This window comes from Cajanus cajan, chromosome 6 (genome assembly GCF_000230855.2).
Source record: "Cajanus cajan strain Asha chromosome 6, NIPB_CcT2T_4, whole genome shotgun sequence".
Taxonomy (NCBI): Eukaryota; Viridiplantae; Streptophyta; class Magnoliopsida; order Fabales; family Fabaceae; genus Cajanus; species Cajanus cajan.
The window spans coordinates 60,776,883-60,787,966 of record NC_138522.1 but is presented as its reverse complement, the minus strand read 5'-3'; the positions used below and the strand labels follow the sequence as shown (position 1 = coordinate 60,787,966).

The window sequence follows — 11,084 nt, the reverse complement described above, 5'->3', positions numbered from 1 at the left end:
ACTAACTTAAAAAAAAAAAATTATATCTCTCAACATGCACTTGTGTCATGGCACGATAGACTTCCTCCCTAGTAATAGCGTACGTGAGGATTTTCTCTTTTGCATGTGTGACATGATTCTTAACTAACTTAACAAATTTATAAGATTTTCACTTTTTATTATTTTCTAATATAATAGAAAATAAAGTAATTTGGTAACTCAATCATAAAATTTCATTTTTATTTAATTATGAAAATAAATTTTTATACATAAAATCGAAGTCAGTATACAAAAGTAAAAACACTGGCACAGCGCTATCAACCAAATGAAGCCAGTAACTTAAAAACGTTGCGTTTATTTCAAGTGATGCGAGGTATGCAGCAGCGGTTGCAAGTTCCCGCTCTGTTGCTCTAAAACCCCAAACTAAACAAAAACCCTAACCACTGCTCATTTGTGTAAAACCGTGATGGCGATGACAACCGTAGAAGAACACGACGTGGGTATCTCCTGCTTCATTTCCAACATTCCTGGCTTCCGCGGAATTTTAAAGCAAAGGTCTCTTCATTTTCTACACCTCCTCTCTCTTACCAAAACAAATGAATTTGAAAATCATGCATGAATCGAAAGCTAGTATCGGTTTTGTTTTTTCGATGTTAAGGATTTTTTGCCCATTAGAATTTCTGAAGTGCATTATTCAACAATGGTTTTTTTGCTGATTCAGTCGAGTTTGATTTAGGTATTCTGATTTTATTGTGAATGAAGTGGCCAGAGATGGAACAGTTGTTCAATTGTCCACACTTGATGCCCCTGAAGAGGAGCCAGAGGTCTCTAATTATCTTTGTTCATTAGTAAATTGATTTGCGCTTTATTTCAGTATCTGACATTTTTTATTGTGTGTGCTTGTTTCAGAGTTTTCAGGAAAATGGAACCAACACATCCGACGCTGTTGTAAGTTATGCATCTCAGATTGAATCCTTCAAGTCTCTTGCTGGGGAGTCCGATGCAGTTCTTTTGGAGGAATTTATCAGTAAAATTAATGCTGGTGGAGAAGATAGTGTCTCTCCTATTGTTCTTTCTCCGGATTCTGATAAATCTCATCGAAAGGTTGGTACGAGTTTTGTGGCTTATTTTTCTCTTTGTTAGATTCAGAAGACAGTCCAAAAGATGTCTATATCAGCAATCACTTTGAGATTGGGTCAAAGTGGGAGTCTCATTACAATGGGTTGAATTTTTGCAGAAGTTGTATGGTTTTTGGATTAAAAAACCAAGTATCAAACTGAATGATTTTGACTTGCACCTCATTCATTTATTTAGCCTTTTTTTTTAGTTCAGCGCCCAGCCACTATAATTTTATTTAGCCTTTTTCGCTTTGTGGCATGCATACTAAATTAATTTTGTAGTTTTTTTTGCCAATTCTAACCTAAAAAATTTTATGCTTCTCAAATCTATCAGGCAATGCATAACTTCTTTAAGGAAAACTTTAAGTTCCTGGTCACTGATGTAGTTGATGGACCTGACGCATCATCAAAATGTATCCGTGTGAGATTAAATTCTGCTGAACCCAACAACAAAGGAAAAAACTCTAAGAAGCGCAAAGAAAGAGGTGATAAGCCCTTTGACAGCCGAGGTTCAGAAGATTGGCCAGAAAATGTTGGCAAGTTCCTTAGGTAAGACTGCTCACACATTTTGTTTTATAAAATATAAATTAAGCAATGCACATTGTCTTCCATTTCAGTGCAGTCAACAGGACCATTTTGTCAACTTGCTGTAGTGTTATGTAGAAGAAGTAAAAGAATAAAAAAAATGTAGAAATAATCACTTGTTGAATGTTAAATATCCAAAACCATTGAAATTTATGGAGACTTTTGGCTGTATTAAATTGTAATTTATTCAGACATTGTCACAAAGTGATAGCCACTCTTAGTTGCATTTTTTATTTGGTCATATCATTTTCCCATTCTTTATATGTATTAGTTAAAATTGCTCATTGTTATCAACTTTCTTTCTTCCAATACAATTTCAAGGTTTTATCTTTACAAGGAGAACAAGGATACCCAAGAAGCTTTGGGGGTTATTGGAAATATGCTTGGCATTCAGGTCTGTCTTGTTCATTGTTGGATATGTTTGTTTTTATATGTGATGATTTCCTTTTTCCTGGTTATCAAAATGCATTCCGGAACTGAGACATTTGTGATAATTGAATCTATTTGCCATATTATTTAATTTAGGAATTTTAACTTGACATATTTATGCCTCTGTATAACCTTTTGTTTCAACCTGGAGATTTAGGGTTTAGTGTTTTATCCCCATTTATGTCTTAGCTGCAGCTTAACTTGTGTAGTTGTGATTATTGATGGGAAGGAAATTGGGTTTTTTTGCATTATGTCTTGCCTGCTCCTGAACTCCTCCCTCCCTACCCTCAAGAATGAAAATAAATGCAATCCGCTAATATTATTATTGATTTCTGGATAAGCTTGCTGAGTTTTCCACTTTACAGTTTTAACTGATTGATTGTTAACTGGCAGCCAAAATCATTTGGATTTTCGGGTACAAAGGACAAGCGTGCTGTCACGACCCAAAGGGTGATATTCACTTTTCTTATTTTACATTAAACATTAAATTCTTTCTTCATTTTCCAGAATTTGTATTAGTATTCATTTGGAGATAGATACTTCAATTGGTTTTTAGTATTTGTTTTGTATCTAGGTTACTGTTTACAAGCAGCGAGCAAGTAGGCTAGCTTCCCTTAACAAGAGGTTGTTTGGAATTAAACTGGGTGATTTCTGGTAAGGTGATTGAATTTTGAATGGTTGACATTCCTTCTTATCAGTCTTTTGGTGAATCATAACTGTAAACTTACTACTGTGCAGTTATGTTAAGGAAGCACTTTGTCTTGGCCAGCTCTTGGGAAATCGATTTACAATCACATTGCGGTGAGGGTGTTATCTATGCATGAATTCATTTCTCCTCTGTTGAACTAGTAATCTAGTATCTCTTGCAATTAGGATTATTTATGATTGTTGATATAACTGCAGCCTTATATTTGTATCCATAGCATTTACATATTTTCTCAGAGGCATTGTTGCAGATTCTGAAGATACCATAAAAGCATCTGCAGAGGCCTTAGGAAAGCATGGCTTCATTAACTACTTTGGCCTACAGGTATTTTCTAAGTCCACTTGCACTCTCTTCCCCTCTGAGGGAATATGCATGTCTTTTTCGTCTCTGATTACATTTTTCTTGGTTTTGTTGTGATAACATTCAATTGGATAGCTACCTTGTGTTAGTTAGAGGTCAACTTCCTGAACAAGCCAGGGGGTTGGGGGCATGTGGCCTGCCCTGTATACTATTTTGAAATTATCCTATGCAGTAGGATGCTGTGTGAAGCTGTGAACCCATTAAATTAATACATCATTAATCATTTAGTAGTATTAATCATTTTCCCATTTCCCTGTTATATTTGTAAGAGTTGGCAAAATTTGCCTCTTGGATGCTGGCATATTCTTTTTTCAGATTATATATGAAAAATTCTCTTGAAGTTTCATTGTGTCCAACATTTGCCATCCCTATGTAGTTGTAATACACTAATACAAACTTATGTTTTGTTGTTTTGTTTTTTTTTTTTTGGGATAACATACATACGTTGTCTAAGCAATTATTATTATGTTGCTTACATCTAAATTTCAACTTGGCAACAGTTTTGTTTTGTTTTGGTGTTGGCTTTTGTTGGAGTTCAAGTGTGAAGTAAAGTCCCACATTGGTTAAAGTTGGGCATGTTGAGTAATATATAAGTGAGAAAGATCCACCTACCTAATGCCTTAAGGTTTTAGGATATGTTGTGGTGTCAAATTCACTTGTGTGACTTACTCACTACCCATTGTAGAGTGCTCCCCGATGTTAAGGACTCCCCAACATTGGTATCAGAGCCGATAGTTCGACCAAGTGACTGGTGATCGGCTCAGACGAGTATTAGCTAGATTCAAGAGTGGGATCCTAAATGGAATTGGCAGGAGATCCAAGAGTTGGATCCATCCCATCCCATGTACTGAAAGTCTCCCCAACAGCTTTCACTAAAGACATAAGAAGCTTAAACATGCTTGACAAGTATACCCAACTTCATTTCCCCATTTCTTGATGAGAATTCTTTTCTATTAAAATTTTATGCAAGTCCAAAACTTGATTTAAATGTAAACTCTTGTTTTACATTTTGTCTCTTCCTGGTTTTCGTCCCTTTTGAAGCATTTCATTAAGTAACAACATGGTGTTTTAGACTGTTAAATGCCCCATATTGGTTAGAAATATGGCTATAAAATGCTCCGTATAAGACTTGGCAATCCTTTTCCGTGGTAGCTCTTGTGAGTGAGTTTAGCCCCTTCCATCTCTATTCAGTCTTACTATTAAGCTACCCACGAATATCTAGTCATGCAAACTTTGCACTCTAGATGTCCAATTTTGAGCGTGAGGGGTGTGTTTGAGATATCACACATTAGCTAGGGAATATGGACAGAATACTCCCTGCAAGATGTGGCAATCCTTAACCCGTGATCTAGCTTTTGAGATTGAATTAGGCCTAGTCCATTTCTAATAGTCTGTCTATTTTAAGATTATTTTATTTATCATTTTTGCTTTGCAAGCAACTTATTTGTATGTGATTGTGCTCACTTCTCAGCGTTTTGGAAGTGGTTCCGTGCCAACTCACCTCATTGGAGCTGCATTACTCCGAGGGGAATGGAGACTTGCTGTAGACCTGATCCTTGATCCAAGAGATGGAGATATCCTTTTCACTGTTTCTATTATATTTTGTGGATAATGTCTTTAATTGATTGATTAATTGTGTACTGATAATTAAAAATTCCATATTGATTACTGTTATTCTTCATAACATTGTTATTTAAATACAAAGAAACGCAATAGCCAAGGCACGCAAGTACTATAAAGAAAGTAACGATGTTGTTGGGACACTTAAGCAGTTACCTCGATACATGGTCGCAGAAAGGGCTGTGGTAAGCTTCAAATGAAAATGATTTTTGGATTAGACAGTTGGTGTGAGAATGAAGCTAATTTTTTTTGTTTACCCACTATATTTATCCATGGATGATGTCATAACCATGTTTTTGTCAACAAATCTTCTGCAGCTGCAAACTTTAAAAATGTCTCCTGGAAATTATTTGCAGGCTTTGAAAAGTATTCCAAGGACTCTGAGAATGTTGTGAGTTATAATTATCTGATGATATTAATGTTTTTAAATTTTTGGCTAAAGTGGTGTTACACTGTTACTACTAGTAATTTTTGTTAGTTGGAGTAACTATGTAGTACCAAAGTTAATTTTTATTACTCCTCAGTTTTAGCATCATCTCATGTTACAGAACTTCATCAATCTCTTTTCTTTGGACACTGCATAGTACTAGTATGCTTATATTTAAATTGTTCTTTCTTGAAGAATAAGAAAGGTTTTTTTCATATAATTAAATTTTCATTTATTTTGATCCTTTTCTTTCTCTAGATTTCAATTTTAACATATACCTGATTTTGAATTTCGCATAATTTTATGTGAAAATTTGGTACACGTCAAGTTCACAATGTGAAATTTCACATATTCCCTTGATCTTGTTTAGATTATCTTATTTTGTTTTTAGAAAGACTTGTAATAAAAATATTCTAGAGTGAAATTTTGGCTGGAGCTTTTTCTAAGCATAAAATAATTGAAACAAAACATGCTTAATTGTTGTTGCATACTATGGACTTCACCCATCACACATGCTATGTCAGCAGTAATGTCCTTTGTTACTATAGAAATGTCATATCAAGGCTATAGTGTTGTTACAATTGGGGATTTTATAATTGTATGATTGAAGTTTATTGCACATGTCAATTTTATGCTGGGATGGATTTTTATTTTGCTCTCCTCCCATTTTATTGCCAATGTCCTAAATCCTTTGTTGAGCCACCTGCATTTTCCACGCTCTAGGCCAGTAGTCCTGGGCGTGATGCATGAGGGGAAGTGTTGGAAAAATCAACCTTAAGCAATCACCTCTAGCCTGCTTTAGTTGCTGCCTCTTTGGGGGTTTCCTTAATTGCAACCTCAAGAGTGATGGTATAGTCTAATATCAACTAGAGATGACTTAAATAGAGCTTGAATAGTCCTCCACTTACAAGTTGATTTTGTGTTGTTGAGTTAGGCCCTAAGACCGAATTCTAAGATTTATTTATATTTGTCCTTAATCCTTTTAATTTGGTCTCCCATAGTCAACTTACTCACAGTCTAAACTGCTTAGTAACCTTTAATGTTGCTTCTTTTTTCCATATAGGAATGTGGATAAGTCAGTTAATTGGTTTGGGACATGAATCACATGGTCTTCATTAATTTTAATCAACTCCTTTAACTTGTAATGCAATTGAGTCTCCAAAACCTACTTCATGAACGATTAGGTCATCCATGTTCGTCAAAATTGTAATGTATACATTGCTAGAAATTAGGGATTGATTTATTCTTTGTATCCTTAATTTTTTCTGATCTTGTGTATAAGTAAAGATCTCATGTTGGTATTACACAGATTCAAATAAACACTGTTTACCAATTAGTGGAATGCCTTCCTCTGCTCTTAACAATAAATTCCTTATTTTATATTTCCTAATGATCCATTGTTTCATGTTAATCCTCCTGTTTTTGGTTGTACTTGTTTTGTTCATAATCACTCTCTAGGTTTGGACAAGCTTTCTCCTCAGGTTATCAAATGTATGTTTCTTGCGGAAATCATTGTTATTCTCCAGCCAGTGACTGCTATTTCATTTCAGAGTATAGGGCTTTGGCTACAAATACTTGTAGCGCATAACCAGAGTATAGGGCTTTGGCTACAAATACTTGTGAACACATTTGGATTAAGCATCCCCTTCAAGAATTGAAGCTTGGAGACATCCAACAAATGAAATTATGTTGTGATAATTAGGCAGATTTTTATATAGCCTCCATTCCAATATTTTATGAAGGAACTAGGCACATTGAAAGTATTGTCATTTTGTTTGGGAAAAGTTTCCCCCCAAAGAACTCATCACTGAATCTGTTAGTTCTAATGATCAATTAGCAGACATCTTCACAAAGTCTCTAACAGGGCCTAAAATTTAGTTTATTTGTTCCAAGATTGGAGCTCTCAACTTATATTCTCCATCTTGAGGGGAAGTGTTGGAAACGGTGTCTTATGAATAGCATGTAAAGTCTAGGTTACATATTCAGATTCATGCTCCAGTTAGTGAATTTTATTCACTGCCCTTTACTACTATTTTAACTATACAGCCTGCTGAGTGCTTTTCACTCAAGTCATTCACCAAATACTATTATTCAACTTGGTAGGCTTCATTATTACAAAATAAAATTGGTGGCTTAGTTCTAAATCTCTGCTTTTGACACAGTATCCAGATAATGAGGAAAGGTTTTGCAGTAGACAAATCTGTGAAGTTAACACAAATACAAATGAATGTCATTTAAAAGCTAGGAAGATACAACAGAAATTTTTGCAGAAGCTCTAAAGTGGGCTATTTATGCTGTCTATCTGATGGTTTTCTTTTGTTTCATTTGTAAAGACAAGTTGCTTTGTACACAAATAAAAGATTTAATATATTATTCAAGATTGTATATTTGAAGGATAAATATTCACTCTATAGTTCTGTTACTCTTTTTTAGGTATGTACATAGTTACCAAAGCTATTTGTGGAACCATGCTGCAAGTAAGAGGGTGCAAAAATATGGTAAGTTGTAATTTGTGATGAATGAATTTCTTCATCTGTCTTGCTTTCTCTGGCAAAAAACTTCTAATGTCACATCTCCTGAATTCCTGACTGTTTTTGATATCCAATACCCATTCCATACTATCCTTACCATCAATTATCTTTAATATGATAGTTGAAGTCAAAATATTCATTTATTAAATTGAATGTCATTCTACTGTGAGGCAGGAACTGAACTTGTATTAGGGGACTTGGTATATTGTAAAGAAAATTCTACTGGAAAGGTTACAGAGCTCGTTGGATCTGAATATGCTGAAGACTGCGGTGATAGGTATGATTCTAATAACGATGAAGTCTTAGAAGATGTTCATGAAGAAATAAAGAGTGATGTCAAGGTTAGTCTTTTGATTTTCCCTGTTGCACAGGTCTGCTATTACTCTACTGAAATGTAGTTTCAGAAATGTCATGACATATATTTCTCATCCATCTATTGATTCTATTCAGAGTCTACTGCACACTCGATATAATATGAAGGCATGAATTTACTTCTATGAACGGATATTTGGTCACGGTTATTTTTGTTCATTTTATACATAGTAATTATTGTGAGAATGAAAGTTCAAGAAGAATGTATGAAATTGAAGTTATTTTTCAAGAAAAGAATTTAGATGAAAAGATGATTTCAAAGAATTATATGATGAACACTTTTTTTTGTTTTTAAAAAAGATTTTCATTTAGGAGAAACGAAGGGAAGTACAACTAAGGAAGGATAATTCATCAATTAGAACAAAAAAGAATTACCCAACAAGGAACAACCAAAGTTGTGAATGGTGTTCCGAAATAAGCTAGACAATTTAAAGTGGGTTTAATTTGTATGACAGGCTGTCGATGCTGAAGATCTTAATTCAGGATCTTACACAATTGATGATGTCATCCTTCCTATGCCAGGGTAAGCATGACTGGTTAATACGGCTCAGATTCTTTGATTTAGATAACTCGGATCGTCTACCAATTTTCCATTGTCTTTCCGATTTATTTTGGGAGAAGTAAGTCTCCGTCTCTCTGACTTTTGTGTGTTTATTATCTTGCAGTTCCCGGGTAAATTATCCAACCAATCATATTGCCAGTGTTTATGAAGATTTGGCAAAAAAAGTACGTATCAATTTGGCCCCTTGTATTTTCGATGTTCTGAATTTGTATGCATTTGAGATATCAGAGCAGCTAAGGCCGGATGTCATGTCATATATTTTACTAGTAATGACAAACAACAAATTCTTACAATACTTTTTACAATTAATTTTTTCTTTCTATCTGTATATCAAATTACCCATTTTATCCCACACTTCTCTTTCATCTCTTCTTATCTTACATTGTAACAATTGTGGTAAAAATGTCGTGTAGGAGTAGATTTATCCCTTATAAACAATGATTCAAGGTTATATTAATCACTGGATTTTGGGGTATTTTAGCAAATAATTTTATTTTATAGTGGAGGAAATAAAAAGTTGCTCCCCGGGTTCATTTTACTGTGTCAAGCAGAATAGTTCATTGGTGACGAAATAAAGAATGCACTTAGATTTGAGATGAGTGGACTTTTCAAGTAAGTTGTCTTGAAGGCTATAGATTCTGATTCAAATATGCTCTAGAATAGCAACCTGAAGAGCCTGCCGTATATATGTTATCAAGATTATATTAATACTCCGACAATTGATATTGATTCTTGGAACTGCACTTTAGTGGAGATATAATTATGTATGCATGTGCAGAGCCCCTCCACTGCTTGTCTGTCTCCCCCCTTCCTCCTTCTGTTACTTCAAGAAGTATAGTCAACTAGTTGTTACATTACGTTTGGGTTGCTGTCCTAGCCTTTCTGCAACCTTCTTTATTGTTAATCTTCCCAGGGTTGTTCTTTTTCTTCCCATTCACCTGTTTTATTTGTATTGGTCAGGATGGAATCAGTTTGACTGAGAGCATGCATAATGTGGAGTATGTAATAGGAATCTCAACTCAAATCTTGATTAGTCTAATTCTACTTTCATTCTTTATCTTAATCTTCTTTTCCCCTCCTGCCCGATCTCTTACCCTGGATTCTCCCATTTTTTATTAGGGAATTCTCAATAACTAGTATCACCGGATGTTACAGGAGGGTTTTTCAGAAGCCTATTAACTTTGAATGGTATTTACCTAAATCAACCCTCCACATTGCGTAGAGTCTTACTTTTAACTCGTTTTTTGTTTTTGCATGTAGTTCACTTATTGACTTATGTCTTTGATGTCTGCAATTGCAGGGAATTACTTACATATACTGACAATAATACACAATTGGTAGAGACGGATTTAGACAAAATTAACAAGTCTAAACCTATGAACACTGTCAAACCAATGGGTGCAGTAAATGAGAAAAAGGAAGAAGCCTTTGATGGCATCAGAGAATTAGAGAGCTCCAATGACGGTGCAAAGGTTGAGAATTATAATGAGATTGCAGGTGAGGAAGTAAAATTATCACATGACGAGTCTCTTGGTGGCTCCGACTCTCAAGATCCCCATATTGCTCTCAAATTGAGCTTTACTCTTCCTGCTTCATGTTATGCAACAATGGCCATAAGGGAGCTGCTGAAGACTTCAACCTCTGTAAGCACCCAATTTGAAAAGTCGTGTCTATTTCTACTAGTGCTCAACTTAAACATTTAATGTTTTGCAGGTTGCATATCACAAGACACTAAACCAGTAATAAGCACGCAGCTACCCATTTAGCAATGTTTTCTGCAGGAGTGATTTATAGAACAGAGAGAAAACTGCAAAGAGAAGTTTCAGATCGTATGCTACTAATTTTATGTTTTAATAATCGTATATTGTCAGAAGAGAGCAAAATCCGCTTGGGTACTCTTTGTATATTCTTTGTATATTGTCGGAGAACTGTGAAATTTAACGCTACTAAATAGTTCTACATTTTCAAATGCTATTAATTTCGTTATTGTACTGGATGATTTCCATGTGTTGGATTTTAGTACCTTGTGCGCAGTTCTTTTTTCAATTCTAGCAATAACATACCACCTCTTTGCTTCCTGTTTATTTTTAGCTGCAACGTCTCATTCTTATGCTTTCCTAGACACATGATCCATGTGATAAGTTTGGCGGAAGTTTAGGGTAATGAATATTTTGGAAATTGAACATCTGCTCTCCTTGTTAGTAGTCGATTTGGTGTCTTATACTTGTGAAGTGAAAGCATGCAGCTGTAGGTTTAGTTCTACTCAAACCAAATTGATCTTCTTGGTTGACGTCTGTCTTGTTCAAGTTGTACATTTGTGTGCACTGTCTCCTAAGTTGGGATACTTTTTTTATTTTTTAATATACTGTAATTTGACATTTTTAAAAATAAAAAA

General features: G+C 34.8%; 1 protein-coding gene across 1 annotated transcript; it reads left to right on the top strand.

Annotated features, from left to right (window-relative positions):
* Nucleotides 1-303: 303 nt before the first annotated feature.
* On the top strand, nucleotides 304-10,688 carry LOC109796954 (Pseudouridine synthase family protein). The gene is made up of 20 exons (XM_083059215.1): nucleotides 304-534; nucleotides 716-803; nucleotides 889-1,083; nucleotides 1,432-1,646; nucleotides 2,004-2,076; nucleotides 2,505-2,561; nucleotides 2,686-2,765; nucleotides 2,850-2,912; nucleotides 3,054-3,141; nucleotides 4,649-4,752; nucleotides 4,880-4,982; nucleotides 5,115-5,188; nucleotides 7,658-7,722; nucleotides 7,930-8,096; nucleotides 8,583-8,650; nucleotides 8,793-8,853; nucleotides 9,650-9,687; nucleotides 9,809-9,877; nucleotides 9,990-10,332; nucleotides 10,403-10,688. Exons 1-20 carry the CDS (start codon nucleotides 446-448, stop codon nucleotides 10,430-10,432), a joined length of 2,070 nt encoding a protein of 689 aa, XP_082915341.1. The 5' UTR covers nucleotides 304-445; the 3' UTR covers nucleotides 10,433-10,688.
* Nucleotides 10,689-11,084: the final 396 nt, after the last annotated feature.

What these genes read in the sequence shown, in the direction of transcription:
- LOC109796954 (XM_083059215.1), top strand. Translation starts at nt 446, where the DNA reads ATGGCGATGACAACCGTAGAAGAACACGACGTGGGTATCTCCTGCTTC. An exon ending in CTTGATCCAAGAGATGGAGA is followed by an intron (nt 4,753 to 4,879) that starts TATCCTTTTCAC and finishes TATTTAAATACA; the next exon opens with AAGAAACGCAATAGCCAAGG. An exon ending in AAATAAAGAGTGATGTCAAG is followed by an intron (nt 8,097 to 8,582) that starts GTTAGTCTTTTG and finishes TTTGTATGACAG; the next exon opens with GCTGTCGATGCTGAAGATCT.